Below are 12989 nucleotides of genomic sequence, written 5' to 3'. Positions count from 1 at the left end.
CTCAACATGCTAAAAGATAACCAACAATTAGCAGAGCTAAGGAACCTAGAGAAACCAGATGCAGAATGCTAAATAATTTGTGCATGCTTCCCTGAACCAAGGGTATTTCCAAAATACTGCACTGAAATCATCAAAGAGGAAGAAGGGTGTATCACAGTTTCATCAAACAAAGGAAAACCCTCTATATTTTATGCCCGAGGTCATTGGAATAAGATGACCTCCTAGTTTTACAAATAGCTTGTCTGGCACTACTAGCACGAGCAAAATTGTTCTTTGGCAACGGCAGGCCTCTTACAAGAGAAGACATCAGAGCCCCAGCCACCCTTTACAGATATGTTCTCCAATACGCTTCTCAAGGAAAATTAACTTTCACATGTGCTTGGAGGAGGGAGGATAAACCCTGCAAACTGGAAGTTTGTCCAAGAATGCACGGTCCTCTGAATTGTGCAGCTTCTTTGCCATTGACAGGACCACCACAAGCCACCTTTCAGTGCCAAGAGACTCATTTCCACCTGAAGACTGCCAGCTCTTCACACTCTTGTGATGGGAGCCCAAGCACAGGCACGGGGCAGACACCCGCAGCGTGTCAGGGATGCTAAGATATGTGCCTGCCTGCCTTCCTTCCCTCCCCTCCCCAGCAGCACCGCCTGGGCACAAGTGGGCAATATACCTGGACACTTTCGCCCCAATTTCTCCTCCAACAGCACACTTGCACGTTTGTTAAGACCGAGTGTTACTTTCTTATTCTTATCTATGCTATAAACTGACACCCAGTTCTCCTTACAAAGTGACACAAGAATTGGTTTTGTCAAAATAAACATTACAGAAAACTCCCCTGTAAAGTTTATACACAATACGTTTTGGTATACTACTTGAAGAGACTTTCTTTTAAAATTCTAAATTTTTTTATGATTACTTTCATTCAGTATGGTGTTTTGGGGCTTTAATACTGTTTCTAGAAGGAATTTAACACCTACGCATCTTGACTGCTTGCCCACCACCCCTTGCAGTTTTTAGAGAACAAAAGCAGAAAACAAATGTATTTTTCTTCCACTTGGCAACTTTTCTGAATGGCAAGTGTACTTGCAGTTCTCTCCCACCCCCTTCCACACCCTTTTCTCGCCCTTCTTCACTATTCTAATATCTCCAAGGAGTTCTTATTGCAAGGTCAATAATAAGGCACTGGGTTTGCCTTTTAGTTTTGCAAAACACACCCTTACTACCTACCTAAGAAGTCCCTGAAATTCACTGTTTAAATTCGGATAATACAATAGAAAATCGGTTTTTAGAAAAGTTACATTACATACTTGAATTTTAATTCATTGGTGAAAACTTTTAGTTAAATTATCACTCCGCAGATGAAATTAAGTGCATGACCCCACTGCACAAGGAAAGGTACATACTACAGCACGCAAGTTCCAATAAAGAATTCCAGGACTCCACCATAATTTCTGGTTTCACTCTCAGGGCTGTCACAGCTGCCATTAAAATGGAAAACCAGTTTTTCAGGAACAGTAATTGGAAGCAAGGATAGGAAAAGTAATCTTAGAGCAAGAACACTTCACACACTGCTTGGAAGATGACTGGGAAACAGCCATCCTGATTCACTCTAACTTCATGTGCTCCTTTAACAAGGTTTAAGGTTCATGTAAAGCAGAAGGCTTAGTACCTTCTGAAAAGGACCAAACAGATCTTGATACTGGAAAGTTACAGGTACTAAATTGTCACCAGCTTGACCTTAGCAGACAGGAGTACAAGCACGGAGACTGCCTGCTGCCATCTCCTACAGCAGCTCGCTGCCATGCCAGAGCCCGCCGCTGTTCCATAGCATTAAGAGTCTTCAGTGACAGCAACAGCCAGAAAACTGGAGTCATTTTTCAACCTCCTACAAGCTAAATTTACCACCACCCTATCATGATTTAGATAACTAGGCCTCAAAATATTAGATCAATAATAACATATGACGTCTGCAAAATCACATCTGTCAAGCCCTAAATCCCGCATTAACTGTGAAGATTATCAGGAAACAAGCTGCTGTGATCTCCGCTCTTTAGTTACAGTTACTTTGGCCAACAGCTTGAAAAAGATCCGTAAATACTGCTTGTGTGAGCTTCTAGCATACTCTGACAACCACACAGCCAAAACAGTAAGTTTCTGGTTTACAGTAACCTCCCAGATACAAAAGCTGTGTTGACAACTACATTGTCAGGCCAGAAAACCCTAGAATCACTGAGCGCATCTTCTAAAGCCAGTTCTTGGAACAAATAAATAAATAAAAAGAATGGGAAGGATGCGCATCCATTTCAGGACACCCCGATAGCCCCCTGAGAGCTCGCTGCTACAGAACAAGGGGCTGCACATCAAGGCACCCCAAGGCAGGGACACAACAGTGTTGCCACAGCACAGGTCAAAGCAGAGGCCACCAGAAGGACCAGCCCAGGAGAACAAGTCTCCCTCCGGCTAACAGAAGCCCTGACGAGGCCAGCTGTGGGGTGGGAGCTCCTTCTGGGCTGCTGTTGGGACAGACCAGAAGCACAAAGCAGTGAGAGCCGCTGGCATGACGTGCCTCACCAGCAGCATCGGCACCAAAACCCTTCTCCAAAGAGATCAGGCTGCAACACCGAACCTCCCCCTCGCACCTTCTGAACGGAGGTGAAGGGAAGAGGAGTCAAGGGTGAGAGATCCAGTGAAGACTTTGTGCTCTGAGAACAATTTCACGGGAAAACTAGGAACTTGATGTATTCTAGAGATGTTTGATTAAATATTCTTACCTACACCCACAGCAGATTCTCAAATTCCTTCAATCAACAACCAGCACGGAATCAACAGGCACAACGCTAACGATATCAGAGCTGGAGTATCTGTCTGTACTGGGTATGTAACAGAATGAGAAGCTTAAAAAACAAAACAAAAAAAAGCAATAAAGAGAGACCAAATCACATCTGGTAACAAGGAATTCAGACAAAGCTGTTCCTACACGTACCAGACTCTGGACACATTAAAGCATGACACAAAACACTCAAGAACATTTCTTTTAGGCCAAGAACAGCTCTTGCAGAGGGAAGGTGAGCACAGACACCACTGCCTGCCATCACTGCCCAGGGGAAGTTCCTCCCCAGGTCCAGGAGCAGAGGTCCCACGAGCTCCACAGCACAACCAGCAACATGGGCACACCATGGTCTTTTTTCCTCCCATACAAGATTCATACATATAAGAGTGTCTTAGAATTTCCTTTAAAATCCTTACTTTATATATATCTTCCAGAAAAGATACCTAAGGACCATACACCTAAGGTGTGCAGCAGACACTCATGCTGTGTCTGCACATGCAGACGCAGAACAGTCATAGAAAGTAAGCGACACTGACACACAGGTTACAAAGCCAAAATGTTTTGTTACCGCTTTTGTTGTGGCCCTGCTTCCTTCAAAGGAATCCCAACAAGCAGCAGCAAGTAAGATTAGGCAACAGCCTCCGACTTTTCCATGTAATTACACACAAAAGAGACACCGTATGTTCATTACACTTGATTAGGATGTTCAGATTCGACAATGCCACCAAGGCTTAGACACAAGAAGTGCTTGAAGCTGGAAGACCAGGCACCAGGCAACTGTGCTCACCAGTTGAATATCATTCCTCCGGCTCCCCGAGGCTCTGTCTCAGCTGGACATCACTGCACTCTTTTCTTCAGGTGAGCTGGACTCACACTCCCAGACAGGAGCGCTCCACGTTTCGAAAGGCCAAGACAACGCTTGAAGATACCCATCCACTTGTATCCCGTAACAGAACCACATTCCTACTCACCGCTTCGTTTTAATGAATCAGAATTGGAAATTACATCCAGTAGACAAACAAGGACGGGGGAATGGCTTTTTACCTTGCCATGTGTAACTTAGTGACTCACTGGGCATAAACCCTGAACTCTCTGCAAACAATGCCAATACACATGAGCCATTGTCCACAGAGTTATTAGCACACTGTAATTTGAACTTCTCTTTAATACATCCATGTTCTGTATAGCAGAGTTTGCTCTACATGAAGGAATTGCGTTAGTCAGGACCCAAGAGCAGCAGCTGGGAATGGAAAACAAAACTGATTCTGGCTAGCTACTGAGCAGAGCGAGACACGTAGGAGGAAAGGGCCAGGGCAGCTAATTTGTAACAACCTTTCCAATTTTGTACACAAAACCAAAAAGCATTACTTGTCATACGGGCAACATCTGTACACTTCTGCTCGTACACGGCTGAAGAGGTAAGATACTCCCAGCACAGTGTCAGCACAGGTAGAGGTTAAAGTCTGCAGAGGCTGATGCCGGTGGGGACCGGGACTTTCAGTTTTGAGCAGCAGGTCCCTGCGGCCGCTGCAGGCTCTGTCCACGACGGGGAAATGCAGCAACGTGGCCCCAAGGACCCTTCGCAGACCCATATTTAAGAGCGATGCTTTGGAAATCAGCGTGACCGTAATCAGTTTCAGCACATCGCACCAAGCCAACCACCAGGACCCTTCCAGGAGTAACGCTGATTACTTTCCACTGGAATGACGTAGGCATCGGTTATGTATTTAACCAACAAAAAAGCCTTGATTGCACCTCAGCTCCCAGGGAGACCAGAAACCATGAAGGCACAGCCATTAGACGGAAGAACTGTAAATGTGTTCCCAGGTTATTAGCACTACGTTAAGTGATGAACAATGAATGTTTAGTCTAATTTACCTTTCCGAGTTTTTATTACAAGTTTACTTTTTTTGGCATTTCAGCCAACCTGAAAGGCAAAGAAGAAAATGGTTTTGGGGAGGGTTTTTTTGTGGGTTTGTTTTTGACACTTTTTTTTAAAAAAAAAAAGAAAAAAAAATCAAAAAACCCCAGCTTCGGTTCATAACACTCTTGCAAAATGAATTAATCAGGAGAACCCATGCACCTACTTCAGAGGACCTTAAGAGTCATAATGTATCCCTGTTTCCATCTGAGGTTTTTTTTGAGGTTGTTTTTTTGGTTTTTGTTTTTTTAACTTCTTTTACTCCTGCACAAATTTTCCTCTCCAGGACAATCTTCAACACCCTTACCCACAACACGGGTTAAGACAGACACAGAATCTAAAAACAAAAAACTCAGCCGCTCAGCAACATTCATGCTCTTTTCTCTACTTGTTTAATATTACATTTGTTGAACAAGGAAACTCTGTTAGACAGATTCTAAATTTAAGAAAAATCTATTTGCCAATGACGCTTCAGTAAAGCCAGTATATGTACTCAGAGCTAAAACAGTGCCCTGAAACCCGATTTATTTGGTTGGAACCATGAATCTATATTTGACTGAACTCAACAGGCCTTAACAGTTAAGAGAGCTGGAAAAAAATATTTATTTCTGCGAACCACTAGTAAAGTTTCCTTGCAGGTATTCCAGCCAGACAACAGCTGCAGAACAGCCTAACCAGAAGCCTCTTCTGTGAACACAGTACCTTGTCCAAGGCTCAACATAACCTTACTTGTGTCTTAGAGACATAAATAATCAAAAGAGGAATATGAGCAACACATTCAGTCTTGCTGCTGAAAGCACAACAAAAACAAGCTCAAAAAACTGTTCAAAACCAAACAAAAAAACCCTCCCGAGACAGACACTGAAGCTCTTATAGCTGAATATTTACATATATTAACATTTGGTTATAAGTGCTCCAATATTGTATTTTGGTTCATTTGAAAGAACAGATGGATTTTATTTTTTAAGTGCAACTAATTTAGGACTGATTTCAGCTTCAGAAAGTGTGTTGTACTTAAGGTTCCAACTAGTGATGATCTGAATTATTTGGGTACTGAAGCATATGCTAGGTTGTTGAGTGCTTCTGGCCAAGAAACAGGCAAATCGACTGTACATCACGAGCGCGGAGCCGTGTCCACATGGCAATGAAAACAACTGTAGTAACATAACCAAATATCACTGATTTTAAGCAAGATTTTGTGAATTTAAAGTCGATCCTATGATTGGTCACGGATTAATATTGCAAAAGGAGGTTAATTTTAATTATCCAGAAGAGAGATTTGACCCTGCCCAGACTCATGCATTTTACTAAACATCCCTGGGAAACCAGTGCAGGTAAGACTGATCAACTACCAGCAAACACGCATTGATTGGTCTCTGAATTTTTTGAATGCAAAGATTGAGACACATCTATCAAAGAACATCATTCTTGATCATCTCAGAAACCAAGGCGCAAATACAAAGTTTATGAAAACGAATTATCAAGAAGCGTTTTAGTGAAGCAGTACAGGAGCCTGCATGCTTGGCTTTTTTTATTACAGGAAAACCACAGGTCTAATTGAGATGAAGACTCACGATACTACACTGTACTAAGAAATAGAATAATAAGAGACAACTACCCACCCAAAGCACTCTTACAAGACAAAATAGAGGAAAATGTAAGCACTAAAAACTTCCGCACTCATCAAGCTGGCAGCTAAATAGACGCAGCTCTCCCAAAGCTCTGAGGTTTGTCGGACAATCCTCTGGAATTGTCAACAATGTATTTATCATGAGATAAATACATTTATTTAATGAGTGGCTTGGGAAAAAAATATGGTTTTGTTTTACCTTCAACTTAAAGCTACGTGGCAGGGAAGAGCAGGAGGATGAGAGAAGGTTTATTACTGTTTCATTAGAAGTGATAAAAGAATTTCAGGACCTGCTTCACTAACAAAGAAACTATATTCTGCTTGTGAATAAGACTCAGTCTTAAGAGCTGTCAGCCACCAATGTGATATCCAACCTGTCACTCCTCAGGTACCACCGTTCTCAGCTTTAATTCTACTAGAAGGCTTTAAAAAGAAAACAGCTTTAGAACACATTGAATTTAAAGGGTCTAATCTAATATTCGAGAAAACCTCACAATTCTAGGTCTTTTCTAGTCTCAGAAAGATGCTGATAGAATACGGCATCAACAAAGCAGTGGACAGGACCGGAGCGCAGGTAACCAAGTCTTTCTCCAAAGCTGCGGTTACTCAACTTTTTTGCTAACAAAACAACTGATTTTTCTGCATTTGACTTTCAGTCATAGAGAACGAAGTATCTGTCGCCTTCACAGGACTGCTTATAAAGTATTCATAATTATATTATGAGGTTTTATGTTCTTGTAACTGTAAATAATAATTGTTGTCATATGAGTACAGAAAGGCAATCTGCATAAGGTACACAACGACCCAGCCAGGAATTTATTAGGAGTAAATTGCAGGCACGTCAGTACGTGTTCGCAATCACTTTGGTTATCACCCAGTGATAACCAATACATCAACTTTAAAGGTCTCTCCCAGGCACAGGCGAAGATGGACCCAAGTCTCTGCAGTATAAGGGATAAAAGTTAGGTACCGTGCGTCCGTTCACCTCTGAGGTACAGTCTGGGGAGGCCCCTCTGGCAAAGACACTAAAGCACGGAGCTACAGAACAATCCCCAGCATTTTCCACCACGTAACTGCTGGTCGTCTTCAGTTTGAGCTCCAGAATTGTTACTCACACAACAAAGTCTTAGAGATCATCAGCTACAAAAGACTATATCACTAACAGAAAAATGGGAATGAAAATGTAAGACAGCGGTTAGGTAGTAGAAAACTATGGCAGGAGTCAGGTTTCCATCACTCCTCTTCCCCTGTTTTGGAGGCCCGCATACTCCGCAACAGTAAGGAATTTTTATTAAATACAAACCAGCATCTGCAACTTAATTTAATACAAGTTTCTTTTCAGCTTTAAGATAATTGCCAGCATCTAGATTTTCACAGTGATTCTACAATTCCGATTATGTTAAATGGCTGTCCAAAACCAACACCATTGTTATATTAACTAAAAGCTCACTGTGAACTACAGAAACAATGGATTTTAACAAAGGCTAACCCCCTGTTTCACCTACTGAGTTTACAGAAAATTATTAAAAGGATGAAAAAACCGACTTCAAAATACCAGTTATTTCTGGAAACAAGAAGCAGATGTTCTCCTCTGTTTGGCTCAGCTGTGCTACAGTACAAGAGTGCCTTTGTTATGCTGTCAGCAATAATTTATTTTATTTATTACAGCCATTTTATAATGCCCATCAATGTACTATTTGTGCATGATTTAGGTTCATGCAGATCTATTTCTCTATATATAAGCTGTCAAGAAGCATCACAAACACACTCCAAATAGCAGACCCTGTTATAACACAATTGTGCGAATTAGGTTTTTTCTCTTTCCACTGTATTAATAAAAAGGGAACAGGAAGAGGAGGAGGAGTTAGTATTGCCAAATAAAGTTGAATTAACGTTAATCGAGAATTACTGAAACAAGACATAGTACAAAGTTAGGAAAATACAAGGGCTTAGAGAATAAAAACAAACTCTGCTCTTTGAAGTCCAATAAAGGCAAAGCTTTCTGAACCATGGAAAGGAAATACTGTCTAGAACAAAGTCATGAAGAACTAAAAGGAGACTACGTTGGGAAAAGGATCCATTAAAAAAAGGAAGAGAGTGTGCTCATGGGAGGGGAGAGAATTAAAAAAAAAAAAAAAAAAAGAGAGGAAAGAGAAAGAAAAAGCAGCATGATCATATGCTATTTTGTCCTATCAGCCACCGAGACCTTATCTGTGGTAGGCATTAAACCACTCCCCAAAAGACCAACATCACAGCCTTTGTATGGATCTGATAAGGAATTCTGGGCCTCAAAAAATTAAACCTTTAATGAGAGAGCATACACGGTGGCATAAACATTCGTCCTTCCCTCCTACTGCTTTGAACAAATTATTTCCTTCTATTAAAACATTCCCAAATTACTAATTTAATATCCCCACCTGTGACACAAGAAACAGGCAGGACGATGTGCAAGACAAAGCTAAAACCCTGCACGGAAGTACATAAGTCTCATATTCCCAACCTGCACGAATAAACACTCCCACTTTTAACACCACACAGACATCCGCATAATCCTGGAAGACAAATACAGATATTAAAATATTAAATAAGTGTATGAAATCCTACAGTTTAAATATAGGTATGATTTTTTTAAGTGATTAAGTGCCCGATTACTGCAAAGGCTTCCTCTCTCTGACAAGACAGTGCAGACAGAAGAGATGATTTGTTAGGATAATCTGTTATCGAAACTAACATCTGACAGAACCCTCGCAAATTCTGCACTTTCAGGCTGAACCTGAGAGACAGACAGATTTATGTACAGTGTCAGCACGCGGTCACAGTCCATCTACGTAACCAACCAGTCCTAAGTTTTACCAAAGTGGGATTCGCATCCCAGGGTGGGAAATCTGCCACATACACGGCATTCAGCCCACAAGAAAATATTCTGAGACACTTACCACAAGAAAGGCCAGCTTGCATCACCTATCTGTACCATTTTATGATGCACCAGGGCAGAGGGAAGAAAGAAATAAACACAAAGAAAAAAAATTCAAAAGACTTCCCAGATTTAGGCAGTACCAAAGAAAAGTTTCTAAATGGAGTAACAGAACAGCAATTACATAAAAATGTATACATCATTAAATGTTAGCTACAATCTCCAGGAGTTCATCAAAATAATTTCCCCCGCCAAACAAATTAAAGATTATAGCACATGAAATATCTGAGCAACAACAACTGAAAAAAAAAAAATCAAGTGTGTACATGTCTAATATGCATAACTTACAGACTTTAGCATTTGGCAAACATTGGAATGTTACCACAACACTGAAAACTTGCCCTAACAGAGATTTTTCCAAACACAGATATTTGTAGCATCAAGAATTAAAATTTTTACTTGAGCAAGCCATCGCATTAATTCCCCAAAATAAGGAAATTATAAAAATATTTTACTATCTCCCTGCTTAGTTCCTTAGATCTTAGAAATTAAAACATTTTGTCAAAAAAAAAGTCCCAAAAATTAAAATCATATGGATAACCGCACCACTCAGAAGCGAAATTCAGTGTGTGGATTATTTATCTGTATTTTTCCAGAGACTGCTGTACAGATGATAGTTATGAAGCACCAGACCATGCTACTAATCAGCGCAGCCCCAACCCTGTAATTTATAATACCCAGGTAAACTGCTCATATAAACTGCAGGACCAGAAATAGAGAGGGGGGCAGAAAGGGACCGAAAACACTCGAAACTCGTGTGGTCAGGCAGCTTTGGCTCATCATAAAATACCAATCGTGGTTTGGGGAATTTGGGGGGTTTTCCTGTATAAAAACGCAGTCAAAGTGCAGGAGCAGCCCCGTGCAGCTGATTTCGTGTGGGAGGAGCTGATGATACCTTTCCCCGGGAGTAGGAGGGGAGAAACGAAGCCACACTTTTTGTCTGTGCACATCTGGATACTTCAAGACAGGAGTCACCAGCTCGTACACCCTGCACAGGGACACCCGAAACTGGGGTCTGTCCCCAACGGCTGCGCTAAGCAGGTTTCGACTTCCCTGACCTAAGTCTTGCTGCCTAAAGAAGAAAGCTGACAAGTCAGGATGCTTAGCACAATTTAAAAAAAAATTAAAAAAAAAAATTACTTTGGAATTGCTTCCTCCAGTTCCCTTATCACCCTGTATCCATCTGTCATCACCTCTCAGAGCATACGCTTGGGAAATCTGGCAGCATGTGGCCAGGGCGGTTCAATTTTTCGCTTTTGTCTGAACAGGTAGTACAGATCCAGAAAAGAGACCCCCCAGACACACCGTCCTACTGAAACAGGGAAGTGTTTTTCTTGAAATCATTTCTTTTCTAAAGGTATATAAACAAAAGTACCCCAAGAAAACAAAAGCGATTTGACTGTAATTATCCACTCAGTAACAGGCAACAAGAACAGAGGCCCCAATCCTGCCAAGTTTTAAGTACATATTTAACTTTAATCACGAGTAGTCTCCCTGTGCAATGTCTCTAAATGCCTGCCAAAGAAGGGCCGGATTAACAAGGGAACTTAGATATTTTTTTAAATCATTTTAGAGGTGCTATTAGTTAGATTAGCAAACATTAAATATTTTTTTTCCACAATTGAGATCCTTGGCAAATTCAAACCTGGTGTCAGCCAGTCTCAATGGGAATCTACACGGATCCACATGACCACGGTCCAGTGCAGTTGGACAGCACGATATGACGGTTTAACTTTGCAAGATTGGTGAAATACTTATTTTAAGGCAGTTTTAGCCAAAATAAGGTGACAGTCCTAAAGAATTCCATGACAATTGCTGCGGGGAAAATTAAGGATACTTAAAAAAAAAAAAAATAATAAAAAAACAAAAAGCCCTAAACAGCTGTGAGATGTCAGTATTCCAAGAAGCAGCAGTGGGCAGATGTTTCGGGCCAGGCCAGATTACCTGTTTCCCAAAGTCAAATCCATGACAAGCCCACATGGTATGCGGGAGCATGAATGACACTTCTGTGATGAACCCAGTTGCCCAACACTGCAAACCACACTGGCAAAGGAATTTTGCTAACTGAAAACTACAGCTGAGGAGAAAGAAAGGTAGGTCTGAAGCTAAAGCAGGGTGATAAAAATAAGAAAACAGAAAGAACAGAGAGACTGCTCTTTTACAGAGACTGCCTCATCATTAATTTAGGGAGCAGAGACACAAATAGGAATGTATCAGATATCCCAAGGTGGGTAAACTGTGTGACTGAACATGTGTATTTCAGGCACTTACAAGACAGACTTGAAGGAGAACTGGGGTCTGTGTCCTTCTAGGACGTACTCTCAAACACTCTGCAGCAGCTCTCCCCAAGAAGCCTTTTGATAATTAACTTATAAGGAAGAGCAGGCAGGACATTCTGCTCCCCATGAAGTATCAAGGGAGAACAGATGTTTCCCGGTCTCAAAGGGACAAACTCAAGAGCATATAATTTCATACCACTAATTCTTGAGAACATTAAAAAAAAAAAAAAAATCACAGTAAGGGAAACAAAAAAAGGCTAGGGTAAGCAAACAAAGTCCAATCAGCCTTTCAGTGAAATGCAAATGCTATCAAACATATTTCATTATTAAGCTAATGCTCCATGACATTACCATTCCCAAAAATACATGGCTGATTACAGACTAGCTTGTGGGGAAAGGACAGAGCAGGCACTTAATTGGAAAATGCGTTTTATTGTAGCTAACCAGCCTCGCACATTTCTATACTCCCACTCACTGGAGAAACATCTCTTTATGAAGTCTGCAAAGCATAATTAGTTTGGTTTTGTTTAAATCTGCATCACTGTACAGGTAAGCAAAGTCTTTCAGCTCACTAACTTTTCCCAGAAGTTTTGCATCACTGAAATATGCATAATTTTACTTTTCAGTGATCTGTCTCTTTTTCGTCTTCCTACAGCTTGCTTGCAGCAGTTCATAAAGCGCCTTAAGTCTATACCCAGCATGTTACTGGATGTTTAAAGCACTGCTGGTCTCGAGAGGGCCAACTTTGGAAAGCCGAAATAAATAAATAACCGAAGTCTCAGCAAAGGCAGTTTGCGAGCGCCAGCAAGCATGTGCAGCAGGCAAAGCCCGCGGACCATGCACCGGGCACAGAGCCTGTCGGAACACACATTTATACAAAGTAAAAATTAAAAATTAAATCAAAAGCCGCAGCGGGGCAGGAGCCGCAGCCCCCTTACCTCCGGAGTCCTCTCTGCTGGTTTCTTTCGCAAAGCCTGTTTAATCTTGGGGTCCACCGGAGAGCTCATTCTATTCCCCTGCTCCTCCAGGTCCGCAACTCCTCGGAAATGGCTGGCGGGGGGCGATGCCTCCAGGCGGGCCGGCAACACCCGAACGCAGCAACACTCCGCGATCGGCCGAGCCTCCCCGCCCGGCAGCGCCGGCCCGGCCCCGCCGCGGAGCACGGCCCGGCCCCGCGGGGGCCCGGCGGGGGCCGGGGGAGGCCGCGCTGCCCCGGGGCAGGCGGCGGGCTCGGGGCGGGGAAGGGAGAAGGAGAAGGCCGAGGCGGGCTCGGGGCCGCGGGGAGGGCCGGGGCGGGCGCGGTGCCCGCTGCCGGGCTGGCTGCTCACCAGGCGGGCGGCTCCTCCGCGGCGCTC

At 42.5% G+C, this 12989-nt stretch overlaps 1 protein-coding gene across 6 annotated transcripts in view; it reads right to left on the bottom strand.

Annotated features, from left to right (window-relative positions):
• RAPGEF6 (Rap guanine nucleotide exchange factor 6) overlaps positions 1–12705 on the bottom strand; it is a 129685-nt gene extending 116980 nt beyond the window's left edge. For all 6 annotated transcript variants that reach the window (XM_063348945.1, XM_063348949.1, XM_063348947.1 and 3 more), the window contains exon 1: positions 12573–12705. In XM_063348945.1, the coding sequence (XP_063205015.1) occupies positions 12573–12641 (69 nt within the window). In that variant the 5' untranslated portion in view covers positions 12642–12705. The remainder of the gene's footprint in view (positions 1–12572) is intronic.
• Positions 12706–12989: the final 284 nt, after the last annotated feature.

This window comes from Chroicocephalus ridibundus, chromosome 11 (genome assembly GCF_963924245.1).
Source record: "Chroicocephalus ridibundus chromosome 11, bChrRid1.1, whole genome shotgun sequence".
Classification (NCBI taxonomy): domain Eukaryota; kingdom Metazoa; phylum Chordata; class Aves; order Charadriiformes; family Laridae; genus Chroicocephalus; species Chroicocephalus ridibundus.
Note: the sequence above shows the minus strand (reverse complement) of the source record. Positions and strands in the feature narration are given on the sequence as shown.